This window comes from Dermacentor andersoni, chromosome 2, assembly GCF_023375885.2.
Source record: "Dermacentor andersoni chromosome 2, qqDerAnde1_hic_scaffold, whole genome shotgun sequence".
In the NCBI taxonomy this organism is placed as follows: domain Eukaryota; kingdom Metazoa; phylum Arthropoda; class Arachnida; order Ixodida; family Ixodidae; genus Dermacentor; species Dermacentor andersoni.
In genome coordinates, this window is record NC_092815.1 from 22,963,050 (window position 1) to 22,979,396 (window position 16,347).

The 16,347-nt window shown below is 39.7% G+C and overlaps 1 protein-coding gene across 1 annotated transcript in view; it reads left to right on the forward strand.

Moving 5' to 3' along the window:
* LOC126542827 (advillin-like) overlaps window positions 1-16,347 on the forward strand; it is a 39,723-nt gene that overhangs the window by 12,547 nt on the left and 10,829 nt on the right. The window contains exons 7-18 of the mRNA XM_050189935.3: window positions 138-240; window positions 784-897; window positions 1,249-1,350; window positions 4,703-4,812; window positions 5,839-5,917; window positions 6,288-6,386; window positions 6,880-7,033; window positions 8,885-8,985; window positions 9,355-9,492; window positions 9,597-9,683; window positions 10,055-10,126; window positions 15,818-16,092. Coding sequence (XP_050045892.2) covers window positions 138-240; window positions 784-897; window positions 1,249-1,350; window positions 4,703-4,812; window positions 5,839-5,917; window positions 6,288-6,386; window positions 6,880-7,033; window positions 8,885-8,985; window positions 9,355-9,492; window positions 9,597-9,683; window positions 10,055-10,126; window positions 15,818-16,092 — 1,434 coding nt within the window. The remainder of the gene's footprint in view (window positions 1-137; window positions 241-783; window positions 898-1,248; window positions 1,351-4,702; window positions 4,813-5,838; window positions 5,918-6,287; window positions 6,387-6,879; window positions 7,034-8,884; window positions 8,986-9,354; window positions 9,493-9,596; window positions 9,684-10,054; window positions 10,127-15,817; window positions 16,093-16,347) is intronic.

A 16,347-nucleotide genomic window follows, 5' to 3' on the forward strand; every position in this document is an offset into this window, starting at 1 on the left:
TGCAGAAAAAAATTGTCACCATTTCCTTTTTGCTCTCTTCAGCAATTTTTGTCAATTTTTGCTGAAATGCGAAGTATGATAAATGTGTGTCTTTGCATGCAAACCTGATGATTCCTTTCACTCAAAAATACTCCCAGGATTCAAAATGGAGGGGTCGCAAGTGGTCTCACGCATGTCGAAGATCAGACCGTAGCACGTATGTACCATGTGAAGGGTAAACGTCGGCCCATTGTGAAAGAGGTAAGCACATGCAACTGACTATAGTACTATAGAATGCACCACTAGATTCACAAAGGTACCATAGAGCAAACACTTACGCAATAAATGAATTGTTGAGCAGCCAGTGCTTTATAATGTAAAGAACTTACAAGAAACAAGACGATAAGCGTAGTAATGTACTTTCCAGATAATTTTGTGATGGGCGCTGTCTGTCACTAGCACTGCACATGTTATAATTTATCCGTGTTAGTGTTGATTAAACTTGAGGTTCTTAATGCTATTCTCTTTAAGGTAAATTTCTGTGAAGTTATGACTGCATCAGCCTAAGCATCATCATCAATGTGACACCATAGACATGTTTCATCAGGTCATTTGTGTGTCATAATACCATATGAAATTGCCTTAAGAGTTTCAAGTCAAACAAAGTGTCCTATACATAGTCTGGAATTAGGATTTAACAACTTCTTAATTGTCAGCTGCCTGATGTGACTTGCTCGCAGCACTTCCACATATAATAATGAACAAGTTATGCTAATTTTCAGTCATTATGTAATTTTATTTCAGTTGCCAGGCGTCAGCTGGAGTCATATGAATGACGGGGATGTCTTCATAATTGATGCACGGACAATCATCTTTGTGTGGACTGGTCGCTATGCCAACCATGTTGAGAAAATTCAGGTACGTCAGCCCATTGACCTTGTTCAAGTCATAAAGTGACTGCTTTAAGTTAAACGTTTTGCATGTTACAATGTACTTAATTTTTAGTTACACAGCAATGGTGCTTTCACTTGTAGCCTAACAAAAAAACATTAGTACGTCAGTGCCAAGGCAAATGTGCATGTAAATAGCTCTTTTAAATTTGCGGAGAACTAGCTACTGCAGCTTTCATAGCAAATAAGCAACTGAATCTTTTGCCAGCATACAAGTAACAAGTTGATGAGCTTGTGATTTAGGTAATATTCCAGCAGCTACTGCATTATCCAACTTGCTTTATGTTCTTCATATCTATCATATATGATGTTCCACTAGGGTGCAGTCACAGCACAGCAACTCAAAGCCGAGCATGGTGAGGGCACAATTGTCATTGTTGAAGATGCTCAGGAGAAGCTTCTCAGCTCACCAGAGAAAGAGGTAAGTCATCTGAATCTCTGTCTGGTTTTCAAGTCTCTAGCAAGACCAAAGTGCCAAAGCTATGAATATTTCTTCCAACTCTCTTTTCCATACCCTAGAACTGTCCAGTCATGTTGACATTACTGGCCATATTGATTATCTAGCAAGTGTTTAAATGTGGTGTCACCTTGTGAGGCACTTGTTTTGGTGCATGCCACAGTGCTGGAGATAATAATAAAGCTGCACCAAATGAAACAAAGCTAAGCAAATGTAAATATAAGTGAAATGGGGGGCCAGAAACAGGTGGAAGCAAACACTCTCCAAAGCAGATTGCTTGTGCGCTACTAGAAATGCTTTCTGCAACTGATACCATGCAACACAGTGCATATATGACTGTGTAATAATGTGACAGATATTTGCTGTTACATCTTGACACTTTAGGAAGGAAAAGTTGTTCTGCTTATTTTAAGTTTTACTTAGGTGAAGGGCAGGAAGAACTTACAATACTGTTTTAAAATATGTAGTCTTAATAGACAATTTTAGTTGAGCAACGCTTATACTCCACTCCACTATGATTTCACGCACAGAGCCACTGAAGAGGACTGTATCATTTCACATTTTTGATAAGTGCATCTCCCACATATGTCAGCGACAGGTAGTGAACTTGGCTGCAAAATGACAGCAAAGCCAAGTGGATTGCTGGGTGAAAATCGCTAGGATATACAGGTCCAAGCAGAGCAGAGCATAAATTCTCAGCTAAAGCTCTCTAATGCTACTAAGGTGCAAAAAAAGATACGACTGTATTTTGTTGCAACTTCAGTGACATTTTTGCAAAAGAGAAATGTACATACCTGTAACAGGCTGGCTAGAAATTCTGCACACGTCATGTTAAATGTGGCGCTGTAGATCGCTGTAGATTTTCTAGATTATTTTATTTGTGGCTCAATATTCTAACACACGTAGAATCGAAACCATACTCGTGACGGTGTTACCACTTGCGCCCTTTTTCACAATTTCGTTTGTCAGACTTCGACTCGATCACATTCAAGTCCATTATCGTAGTGTGCATATCAGCACATTGTGCTGTTGCTATTTGTTTCCTTAATGATGTGCAACAAAAGGCACATTAATAAGCTGAGAAAGTTGACGCTGCGGCGGAGTCATTCGTGTAACTGCAAGGGAATTGTCCAAGGAGTTGGTTTCTTTAGCCACGTAAGTTACCTCCCAACATGTATTTCCAACTGTTTTCATATCAAATGCATTCTACCAGCAGGTGAGAGCCAGGATAGTTTCAGTACTAGTTCCTATTACATGAAGTTTGCAAATAGATTGTTTCCATTTAATTGGCGCATAGTATGTAACCATTATGCCTACAGGTGATCAACCAAAGTCAGTGCTCAATTTCTGTTTACCTGACAGTTTCAGTTTTATTGAACTCGAGCCTACAGCATGCTATGGAAAGATTTGAGTCACAGGTGCAAGCATACTTAGAGGGCCTATAAAACTCAAGTGAAGCAAAAACATATTTACAGGATAACAGCAAACAGCAATGTATTAAGCAAGAAAATAACATCAGCATCAAGTTCAGATGTAAACTCACGAACTATTTTCCCAAACTATTTGCTTAGATGTAGTAGAGGACTGCGGAGGGGTTGCCACCTTGATCCTTTTCAGGCATCTTTGCTTCTCACCAGTTCAACTTCTCTATTAGCAGGCTCAAATGGTGCAACTCTTGTTGCTCTACACATCTGTTCCGAACAAAGATAAGCCTGGCTTTATTTTATTATTATTATTTCCAATGGAAACAACTGCGCTACAGCACAACCTCTACTTCCTTGATCTTTTCTTATCAGCCTAATCATGATTTCTGTTACAGCATATTGACACATGTTATGTCACGGCATTGACTGGTACAAGTTAAAAAATGCACATTTCTTCATCAAACCAAATGCAGAAAGCATTAAAAGCACTGCTCTTTTAGTGATGAGGAATGTTCAGAAATTCTTAATGGTATACTTAAACAGCTCTATGTGTGAGAAATCTTTATGATTCTCGTGCCAATAATGTGGGTGAATCATATGACACAAGTTTTGGAAAATGCAGATGTATCTTACGAAATAAATCCACATTTTTTGTGATGACACTACAAAAAGGACCACATAAAGAGAACCAAGTGTGGCACATTGCACAACTCTTTCGGTGGAAGATTATTGAATTGACAAATTTTCACGTGGCACCACCAATCATTGTAATGAAAGAAAGCCCTAGGGGCACTGCAAAACGTAAATAAAAAGCACCAAGCAGTTTGTTTTGTCTCCTCATAGGTGGCACTGAGAACACGTAATTGTTAAGAAACCTTCACACACACAGACACACATGCATGCATGCATGCACACGCTCAATGCCACGTGCATGCACTCAAATGCTGCTTACTCACTGCTTTACTCAAATGCTGTTTTAGGGTGGTAATGAAGTTATGCTGCCATTGGCCACCAAACTTGGCAGGCGGCCACTTTACTTATTAATTTGGATAATTAGAAGGCAAATAGCATGAAGGCAAGCAAAAGTAACACTAGATGTAAGCGAACATGTGATGGTAGCATGACTGGAGCAAGGGGAGGCACTAGAGAGAGTGGTGCGACATTGCAGTTTTTGGTTGTCTGTATTGCAAGTCTGCACAGGCTCAGACTGAGCCACTCAATCATACTAGTAGCAGGAAATAAGTGAGATGTCATACTCTCATTTGTCTTGGCAGTTTCCAGTAAGCAAAAGGGGCCATTTGGAACTACTCCACACACTCTCTCTCACACAAGGGCTTCCACCAGCCTTACCAGTGCTGCTGAGACTACCTGAAACCTTGGTCAGGGGACTTTTTGAGTGGTTCTGAGTGATCTTGTTCACTCAGCAGGTCCTATTAGGCTGAGTGGTCCCAGCTTAAATTAGTACTATCTTGTCTAATGGATAAGCCACATACAAAACCATACTTTAAATGGGTACAGCTGAAGCCATGGTTGTTTCTGCATCTAGTATGTGAAATTCTCTGCCGCTTATCACTGTTACTGCTTTGTAGTTTGGGTGAAACTACAATAGCCTTTATTTTTATGGATGTACTAAATTTCTGTATATTTACAGAAGAATGTACAGCAGCGCATGTGGTGGTTCAACGAGAGTGCAAGCAAGGATGAATGTTATTTGTTTCAGTGAGCCATCATAGAATGTAATGGAAGACCCAGGAGATTACTGGCACTTGCTACAGAATTTACACTGTGATGCATCTAGCGCAGAATTGTTTACTCTAGTGCTTAGTCTCCCTTTTTCAAAGAAGCTACAGAGGGCCAACTTGTATTTCTTTTTCTTTGCCTTGTGCATTCAGTATTTCAATCACCTGCTGCCACTGGAAGACAAGTTGGTCAAGAGCCACCGAGAAGTGCTCAAGGATGAAGCTGCTGAGAGCCAGCACCGTGGAGATGTGAAGCTTTACAGGCAAGCTTTGGACTCAATTGGCTTGGCATTGGTTACACAAATAAAGGAAGTCAGATGACACCATGGAATATGTGCAGTGGCAGTTATTCTAAATGTTACAGTGCTAGCTCTCCTGCTCAACGTCATGAGATTATATAAAGATGCTGCCAAGCTTCACCTCTTCCTGCTCAGCTGTTCTTGTGTGACGCGTGTAAAGACAAAACTTTTTAGGACATCTTCTGGTTCATTAAAGTGCAGAGATTTATATTTCGGCATGGCTTGTGAATGGTGAAATGTATAAACATCATGACATTACAGATTGCATAGGATGAAAATAAAGACAGTGACATGCATTGTATTTTGTAACATTTAATTAACCGCTTTACAAAAGCTTTCATCCACAGATTCCAACATGTGTGTTGGACCTGTATGTTTTTTTAACGTTTCATCTTAGGCCTATATCAGATATAAAGCTGAATTGAATTTACATTGATACTTCTAACTTTGGAGCATAGCTATTAAACTGCTCCAGATGCCAAAAAATAATAATGTTTTACTGACTGGAATAATCTACCATCACACATTGTAACTGAATCAGACGTTACTAAATTTCAAAATTATTAAGCAGTCGTGCCATAGTACTACAGAAGCTTAGCCTATCTGATGTATGTGTACTTTGGTAATACGTTTATGTATATTGTATGCTGTTATATTGCTCCTAGTAATATTTACTATTGCTTTCAATAATAGTTACTGTGTGATTATATCTTGACGCGTTACCCTGTCCTTTTTGTTTTACTGGAGCACTAATACTCTGTAATCATTTTGCTTGTTTTTGTTTTGCTTTTTGTACTATGGAATCACTTGTTCAGCCTATGTCCCACCATATAATACCCTCGAATGAGAGCCTTTAGGGGTATTCAGAATAAATAAACAAATTGGCAAAAGGAAATATTTTGGTCTCTTGTAAAGAAAGTTATTGTACTCTGCTCCAGATTTTAATTTTCATTTCACTCCACTACTTCCACCTGTACCCCTAACATTTAGGTGCTCAGATGAAGGTGGCACGCTGAGGGTCACAGAAGTAAAAGCAGGACCACTCGACCAGAAAGATCTTAATACTCAGGTAAGTTATTGTAGCCATAACGGTGTGCAATAAAGCTAAGTTTTTTTGCTACATCAGCAACCACTGTATGTGTGGTATTGCCATCAGTATGCAAATAATGTACTCATGCGAAATATTGGATGTAAAGCATACACTTAAATGTTGAAAAAAATTTTGTTTGCAGCTGCAAGGATACTATAATTGCTTTGTAGGTGCCAATTATAATGTACGTAGCCATATACATCAGCCAACATCTTGCCCTGAAATAATGGCAAATGTAATGTGCAACACTGTTACATCGTGGATAGAAAGAGACAAAACAATTATTTTTAGACATATTCTACATCATGCAATGATCGTGCCTTTATGAACCTTTTCCTTTCCTCTGCAGGACTCTTACATCGTTGACAATGCAGAGGCTGGAATTTGGGTCTGGGTTGGCAAGAAAGCTAGCCACAAGGAGCGCACAGAAGCCATGCGAAATGCCCAGGTTCAATTCTGATTTCTTTACATAACTGTCCCCTAGAGTTCAAAGCAAATCATGTTCTGCGCCCTGAAGCACTCCAGATTTTCAGCAGTGAAAGATGCATAAACTCTTCCGATGGATGTCTGAGTAATCTGTGTGTGAGGGCTGGCTTCCTCAAAATTGACCACATTAAATAAATCATTTACAAGTACTAATTCTTACAGGATGGCTTTATATTGCATTTAATGCTAAAACACAGAATATCTTGTGCAAATAAAAGTAGAAAGCACATTTCAAACATGATTGTATCTTCAGATAATTTTTGTCATTACACTGAAATGAAGTGGCTTAAAGTGACCTTCCTCTTTTTAGTACACTAAAACTTACTTTCTTATAATAGGCCACTAAATATATAAGTGAAAGAACAGCCCTTAAACAGACATTCACAAACAAACATTGCAAAATAAGCAGCAGTCACAGTGCATCACGAAGGCTCCGCATCATCTGTGCTACACAGGGCTTCATCAAGAAGAAAGGATACCCACACTGCACCCAAGTTGCCCGTGTTGTTGAAGGAGGGGAACCTACAGAATTCAAGTGCCTTTTTCGATCGTGGAATGAAACGGATCACCCTGTTGGCGTTGGGAAAGCACACTCTGCCACAAAAATTGGTGAGTGTGTACTTTAAATCTGGCAACCTCCACATTCTCTGAAATGGCTGCACTCTAAGAATTAAAGTGAGGATACATTTTCTTTTTTTTTAACACAAGAACTGAAGGAAAATACAATGCCAGCAAGCATATGGATAAAACAGACAATAAACCCAGAGAAATCATTCGAAAAATCAATTGTTATGTTTGAAATGTAGGAACAATAAGAAAAATGTAAATGAAGAAGGACGAAAAGACAACTTGCTGCAGGTGGGAGCCAGACCATGTTATGTGTGCTGTGCTCTATCAGTTAAGCTATTGTGGGAGCCATCCTCCCGTCCACATTCCTGGATATTTGTGTGTGGGCACAAGATTAGCCCAGGCAGTATTGGCGAGCCTCACTCACGACCACAACTGCCTGCACACAAATAGCCCAAATACATGAAAAGTACCATGAAATCCACATCACATTACCATCATGGGCAAGGAGGTATCAATGCATTTTCCTCTCTAATGACATTGTTTAATTGGTAATATATTTGTCTTCTTCCGACATTCTGCCTAAATGGAGTTAGAACGGAGATAAAATGGAGTTAGAACTCAGGAGAGCCCCTTTAAATATAGTGCCCAATGAATTGTGCGGTACAGTATGCAAAATCAAAACCATCACTGGGTTTGCATTGAAAGAGCTTTATCTTTCCTTCATCAGTATGCGACATGTGCCGGAAGAAGCCTAGGTTCTATGTAGAGTCCAAGTACAATAACATGGTTCCTCACGCGCCGTTTGCTGTAGGTGCAAGAAAAAATGTGCAAGGATGAGTCAAATTAAATTAAATTAAATTAAATTCTGGGGTTTTACGTGCCAAAACTACAATATGATTATGAGACACGCTGTAGTTGGGGACTCCAGAACAATTTTGACCATCTGGGGTTCTTTAACATGCCCCGAATGCACGGGACATGGACGTTTTTGCATTTCGCCCCAGTTGAAATGCGGCTGCTATGGCCAGGATTTGATCCTGCGACCCCGTGCTTAGCAGCACACCACCATAGCTGCTAAGCCACCACGGCGGGTTGAGGGTGAGTCAAGAATGATGGCGGCTTGATGCGCACCATACCCTGCGTGCCCAATGTTGGAGATGAGGTGATCAAGTGCATGGTAACGAGACCAAGCACGCTAGGAGGGGAGACGTAGATGACCGCGCGTAGGGTAAGGTGACCGAGCATGTGCTGGGGGATCCTTCCTGCTCCTTTTAATACGGATGGGAAAGGAAGGTGTGCGCTGCTCTGCTTGCTCTGGTTTGGTCTTGCTTTCTGCGTGTCCTTTTTCATCATTTTTATGGCACACGACATTACAGTAGCTAGTGACGCATTGAACCTTAGCCTATGGCTCAATTATGTCCGAAAAGCAGTGCACGGGATGTGAGCACTTTTATTCGAAATAACCGTTGCGTGGTTTTCGGAGTTGAGTTTACGGGAGTTTTTCTCTATCCATTTACATAGGGCCTCGTCGGGACCAACAGAGCAGTTTTAATTACCTGTCAGTTCGAATTAAGAGATTTCACATTATTGGGATCTCACTTTAGTTTCTTTTAATAAAATTCCATGCATATTTTCTATTGAGCATTGGTTATAGTTGTACAACAAAACTCGTCTTCCAGAATAGTACTTTGTTTACACTGTAAGAACACTCAAGTGTAGACCTAAATTCGAGGAGAACATTTAACTCCAATGGGATTTCGGCCATGCAATGCAAGCCTTAAGAAAATGTGATGGTTTAATGACAGTACAACATTACACAGGAAGTTATGAACCTGGTGCAATGCAGTGATCAGATAAAGTATACATTTCACATCATTTATTTGTGTCCAGCAAAGACAGTACAGACCAAATTTGATGCCTGCACACTACAAAGCAATCCAAGCCTGGCTGCTCAGATGCAGATGGTGGACGATGGAAGTGGCAGGAAAGAGGTAAGTAATGCATACATCGCATTTGTTCTGTGCCACCTAAAGAGAGCCACAATTGGCAAAGCATAACCCTAGAAGCTGATGCAGCAGTGCCTACGGCCTGCATGAATTTTGTTTATTCCATGTACAAGCTGATGATTTTATTATCGGCTAGTTGCTCAGCTACCACATCTTTCAACTTCTTTATGCTGGTCACTCTGCTTTTGTAATAGTACTAGGTATGCACCAAGAAAAAGACTCATATTAAGTGCTGTTATACAGTGAACACTTTTGCTGCATACCGAGGCTAGGAAAAATTTAAGAGTAAAAATGAAAACAACTGTTTGAATGGCTCTGGCAAGTGATGAAGATGGAACAAAATGTTTGTTACAGGTTTTCCGGGTCAAGAACTTGGAGCTGGTGCCTATTGATGTGCGAGAGCATGGAAAGTTTTTCTCGAGCTGTTGTTATGTTATTGCTTACATATATGAGACAGGAACAAAAGAGGAGTGCATCATCTACAGCTGGCTGGTGAGAAACATAAGAGCAAGCACCACTTGTGAAGCAACATTAGCATAAACTTCAGCTGTTGTCATGTGTGATAATGTCTTTTTCTTTTCTTTTTTTAATATCAGGGGAAAAATTCAGTAAATGATGAGCATGTGACAGCAGAGGCCAAGGCTCTAGAATTGGATGACCGCTTCAATGGACACGCCACAATGGTACATCTTTTGCCAATACATCTGTGCTGCACTGCAGTTTTATATTTGAACAGACCAGGCAGGCCTGATCTTTTGCTACATAGCAGTCAAGCTGCTGGTAAAGCATGCCAACAAGGTTAAGGAATGAATAATTAGGTTTCCTAAAGTTTCGGAGTGGCCCAGTTTCAGGAGCTTCAAGTGAGATGCAAAAGTTTCAACTGTGACAAAACTGTATTTCTTGTTGACAACTAAATGGACCGTAACGCTCAGTTGCCTTGCTGTTGTGAAACAATGCTGCTAAGAAGTAATGAAAGTAGTGCAACAGTTCTACTGGTAATGTAAACTCTGCTTAACAAAAGAATCTTACTGTGCTCGTACCTTTTGGCCCTCAGGTGAGACTAGCCCAGGGGCATGAAACTCCGCACTTCATGATGATATTTTCAGGACAGATGATTGTTTTTGAGGTAAGTGCCAAAGCCTACTTGCTTTTATCAATGCTGTTAGAAGTAGCACTATATCTCAAGGAGACTAAAGACAAGGTGTTCATTAAAATGCAAGCTGTTTGTTAAAATTTTATGTGCAGGAGTAATGAAAAAAACCAGCAGTCATTTACTCCGAGTTTAATGAGCGTTGCAGTCTAGACCCTGAAACTTTCTACCCAGAGTAGATTTGTCATTTTTGTGCAGTGCAAAAGAACGAACACAGACAGAATGAAGTCATTTAGCTGGTATCAAAAATGACACCATACGAGCTCACCCAGCTGACTGATATGTATTACGGCAAAAATGCACAAGTTAGCAACTACTACGGGAGCATACAATTGCTGAAGTGATTGAAATCATGATGCAAGTGAAGTGCTTTAAAGGTACAGACAACAGCTCAGAACATGAATCGAGATAACCCTGCTGATGGAAAGATTGCCTATCGTATTGGCCAAAATGAGCCATGTTTTTCTCATTAAACACGATTTATATCTTTATTTTTCACTAGATAACGAGAAATGACCTTTGATGCCCCATGCAGTAAAAATATAAAGATGCATAAGTGACCTATCGCATGTGTACACGATTCCCTGGCCTTGTTATTAGTATTAATATGCAATACACCTTTTTCTGTTATAAGTTTTTTCTAACTTAGAATGTGGAGATGGGCCTTTGTTTGTAGTGAGTAGAAAAGTGGCGCTGCCTTCGCCTTCGATGAGTTGGCTTGGCTCGTCTATCGACAGAACAATGACGACGAGGGCCAGCCAGCCATGAGGTAGGCATGCACTTGGGGAAAAATGCTGTACAAGGCTAAGAAAGGTCTGTACCACAACGTAGACTTAATCAGAATCAGAATTTATTATTAGAAGTTGGGTCACATTACAAGTATTTAGTATGCAGGAGGAGGTCCCATAGTCAAAGACTGTATCGGGACCTCCTGTACAAGAACAGTTATTACAGTTAACATCTCAAAGCATCAGTAGCATATAATGAGGAAGTATACAAGCAACAAGGAAAGAACGGTTACAGAACAAAATATCGAATTGATTACAAATAATAACAAGGTTTAGCATATCTAATGGTGGCAGGAAAAATTGTGCGGGAACAAAATACCAACAGTTTATTTACAACAACAAAAGAGAAAAAAAAATAGAAAAAAAAAAGCAGCAAACAAAGCCAGACTACAGTAACCCTTGTCGTTAATCTGTCAATAAAAAATGCATTTTTAGTTCTCTTTTAAATTGTGATAAAGATCTTGCAATTTTCACTATGAAAGGAAGAGTGTTCCGTATTGATATGGAAGTGAATTCTGCAGTCTGTTTACCATAGTTAGTGTGAATTCTTGGTAAAAGAAAATTGTTATTCAACGCAAATCTGGTGGTACTATGAATCATCAGGTTAGATGGTGAAAATGGGATCGACGGTAGCTCATCATTCATAAATCTGTAGAAAAAAATACCTAGATTGTATTTAGTGAGTCCATAAATGGTAAGGATGTTATTCTCGTGTAGCAGGGAAGTAGCATTAGACAAGCGTGGACTGCAAGTAGTTATTCTTATGGCTCGGTTCTGAACTGTCTGGAGAGACGCAATATAAGTATTATAGGTGTTTTCCCAACAAGAGTGGACAAGAGTGGACAAAAGAGTGTTAAAGTGAGAGTAATGTGGTACATGTTTTAAGGGCGTGTTTTAATTAAGTTGTGTATACCATAAGCTATTTTCTTTTTATGTGAGCAATATGATTGTGATATTTCAAATTACAATCAAGTAGAATACCAAGGAAAGATGAACATGAACTAGGAGAAATGCAGTGAGGACCAAAAGTGATAGGTGGAATAGATGGTATGTTTTGCTGATGTGAACAGAATACAACAAATTTATTCTTAGTTGCATTAATAGATAATATGTTAACATTACACCACCTTAGGATATTTTCTAAGTCTGCATTTAACTTATTAATGAGAGATGAGATATCTTTATGAAAGGTGAATATAGTGGTGTCATCTGCGTACAGAATGCATTTTGTGGAAGAAAGACAGGTAAATCATTAATATAAACCAAAAACAGAAGTGGCCCCAAGGTAGATCCCTAAGGCACACCAACGTTAGTAACTCGCTGTCAAGAATAAGCACTGGAAATAGAAACAACTTGAACTCTGTTATATATGTAGCTTTTAGTAGTGAGAGAGCAGGCCTACAAATGCCAATTGCTTCGAGCTTAGAGAAAAGGATATTATGATTTATGCTATCAAATGCTTGCGTTAGCTCGATAAAAACTGAGGTGGCAAGAAATCCTTTGTCGATTAATTTTTTTAGTTGGTTAGTAAGATGAATGAGTGCCAGCTCTGTGGTATATCCATAGTGAAAACCAAACTGGCATGAAGAGAGGATATTAAATTTAGAGAGGTATTTCATTGGCAGAATTTCAATTAGTTTCTCAATAACTTTCCTAAAGAATGGTAGAATGCAAACTGGTCTGTAGTTATTTAATAATGAGCTATCGCCTTCTTAAAAAACTGGGATGATTTTGCCACGCTTAAGTTCAGAAGGAAATAAACCAGTCTTGAATAATAAATTAACAATAAATGAAAGTATATCTGAAATTAAGTGCACAATTAATAAATTTCAGCACTTGTCATTTTTAGATTATTTATAACAGCAGTTTTCTTCTGGCGTTGTAGGAAATAAAAAGAATGAATGAGGTAGACGGTTCATGCTGATAGTCTGTGTAGAAGGAGGTAAATTGTTAAGAAAGAAAAAACTACTAAAAGCCTCAGCTATATCGGCAGGGGAATTTAGCTTCACTCCATCATTTAAAATTCTGGATACTTGGTTTAGTTGTGTGTTCATGTTTAAGAAAGAGTTGACAATCTCCCATTTTTTTAGTATTATTAGCCGCCTGTAAAATTTTTTTGCTTGAAATACAATCGTTTAGCTGATTTTAGTTTACAGGTAAGAGTGTTACAGAAGTTTTTATATTGGGCACGTAAGTTCATGTTAAACGGTTGCCTTTCGGTTTTCCTATATAAGTTATCCCGTTTGTGCAATGCTGTTAATAACTGCTGCAAGATCCGTGGATTGTGAGAAAATGCTACATTTTTTTTACATTTCTTTTTGGAGGTGAACAGTCGTATGATATAATATGTGAAAAAAATGTCTAAAAAGCTTTCTGTGGGTCGTTTAGTCATTTAATTCAGACCAATTTGTATTAGCAAGAGCAGTTATGAAGCAGACTTTATCCAGAACATCTTTAGTATGTGAAGGTGGGCAAGGTCGTACGTTGGAATTGAAGCGTAAGAGCAGAGGATAATGATCAGTGATGTCGATGTGCAAAACGTTTGCCTCTGGTGAATGAAGAAGGCTAGAAAGAGCACGATCAATAAGTGTACCTGTGCCGTTAGAAATTTCACGTGTGGGGACGTCAATTAAACAATCATATCTGTAGCTATGAAACAAACTAGTATAGTGAATACATATGGGTGATGTTTCATCGAGTAAATTAATATTTATATCACCCATTATAACATTTTTATTTTCTAGTGATATAGTGTGTAAGGTATGATCAAGATTAGTACAGAAATCATTAACTGATGATGAAGGAGAACGGTAAATGCAGCCAAATATGAAATTCTTGTTGTCCTGAGCAAGAAAGCAGTTACTGAATTCAATTCAAATGGATTCGCAATTAGTAATGGTTAAGGAAAGGTCGTGTCTTCTTCAATAAGCAATATTAGGAGAAACATATATGGCCGCACCACCGTGACAGCTCGTTAATCTATTGCAGTATTCCGATTTATAGTTAAGGAAGCAATAAAAATTTTTGTAGTCTTCAAATAACCAAATTTAAGTAATGGCAATTAGTGAAAACGTACTAGTTAGCGATGCGAGGAAATTATCAATTGCGTCAAAGTGCTTACGAAGATTCCTCACGTTAAAGTGAATGATGGAATGAAATCCGCTTAAAAAGGAATTCACTTGATGGGGGTTTCAGTAGGGAAGCCATAATTGTGTCAATTGGTTAAACAATGAGCTCTAGTCTATTTTGGTTAGGTCAGATTTGTCTCGAATGCGGAGAACTTTGCTGTTAGTGGTCTTCCTAGCCTTGATTTGGCAGTTGTCCGTCCAGAGAAACATCCAGTTCCTTTCTTTCTTCAAAGTTAGGGCTTTGGAAAAGAGAGCCTTCTTAGATGGGGTCAGATGCTCGTCTACAAAGATGGGACCATTAAATGAGCCAGGAAATCCAATGTGACTAAGGCAGAGTCTGGCTTTACGCGATTTGCTCACAAAATCGGCTTTCTTAGTTCTGGAATAGAACCAAGCAATGTACCAGCTTTTCATTTTCAAAAGTGGCTGAAGAGGTCGTGGGCTGAAAATGTAGGTGGTTAACCGCAGTTGCACTCACAAGAAGGATGGGCGGCTCAAAGTTGCACTCAAAGAAGAAGGATGGGCGGCTTTTACAATTTGTGAGGTGGACTATTGCATCACTCTCAATTCTCAGCATTGCTGAAGGAGGGACTCTCTTTAATTTTAGAGACTGTGCAACTGAAAAATTCTGCTTAAAAAATATCCATGCACTTCTGGAAGTAACCGCTGCAGGTGTAAACACTACCGAGGGTGAGCTTTGCATTGTGCCACTAAGGAAAAAAAAAAGGAAATACCTAGGTTCTTCAAATTTGTTGTCAGTCCCTTTAATAGCCGAGGGTGCATTACATATCTTTTCGTTGTATTCGTGATAAGTGCAGAAAAAAAAAAAAAACAAGCCACTGTTGGCTGAACCCACATTACAGATGACCAATTCAGCTGTAGCAACAGCTATCCCCCATGCAGCTTCTTAAGTAGTCATGTACGTGGATGTCACCTAGCCTAGAGGATGTGAGCCAATCTGGCCCACAGAATAAAATTATGCACTCTTTGGACACATCATCATCAATCTTGTGTACAATTCCTTTAATGTTCTGTGCTCTCTACTTTCCTGCCAGAAATGCCACAGTATGTCGGGATGTGCATGCCATTCCTGCAAGAAAGTACTCAGCATCAGTGGCGTAGCAACGGAGGGGGGGGGGGGGGGGGGTCGTGGGCCCCGGGTGCAAGGGGTCAGTGGGGGGGGGGTCTTATACATCTGAAGACACTCGGAAATTGTTGATGTCCTCGACTTCCTCGATTACACCCGGGGGGAGTGACAGAAGACCTATGGGCCCCGGGTGCCAGATGACCTAGCTACGCCACTGCTCGGCATGAAACATTAAAGAAAGGAAACACATGCAATATTGGCAATTTTTTATGGTACAAGATAACTTCTCCAAAGGGTGTGAGTGAGTGATGAAATTTTATTAAAACTAAATGAATAAATTGAATAAGTTAGAGAATAATTTACTCATGGATTCAGGGCCTAGGCTGTGTATTTTTTTTCTTTTTTTTTTGGGGTGCATGATGGTGAACATAGCACATCCTTCGAAACTGTTGGTTCCACATGCAATTAGTCCCTTGTGTGTTCCCATGACCAGACAGATTGCTAATAGATATACTTACTGTACGAAGGCTGCCTGATTAGTTAAAGTTTAAACTATACTGGCACTATATATATGCAAGACATTTCTTGAGGCGCCAATTACTACCAGCTAGCTGACCAACAAAACACTCACGCTGTGTACTTTCTTTCTTTCCCTGCTCCCAAGGATGGCGACAGCAGCCATTACAATGGGGGCGGTGTGCACAATGGCAATGGTGCCTCAGATTGGGCAGGCTATGCAACCAACATGTACCTTCTGCAAGTGCATGGGACCACAGAGCACAATACCAAGGCTGTGCAAGTGCCCTTCACGGCTGCCTCACTCAACTCGGGTGATGTGTTCCTGCTCTTCTCTGGTTCCACCGTGTACCTCTGGGCAGGACGCAAGAGCACTGGTGATGAGCGTGAAATGGCCAAAAAGATTGCTACGAAATCCGAAAGGCAAGGCATCTGGTCACCCTTCCTTGAAAGAGTTAGGCCCAGGGCACTGGCTGTCAATGCCATTTCCATGTAGAAGAATGGAATCTGGACAAGCTGGTATATGTTCGTATTGAAGCAGTGGGCACAAAATACAAACTACAACAAAGGATGTAATCAAGCACTGTACCTATCACATTTCATGATCTGTATATTGAGTGCACTGTTTCAGTATGTTGTCCTTTTCCATACATGTTAATTAACCTCAGGTTGCAAATC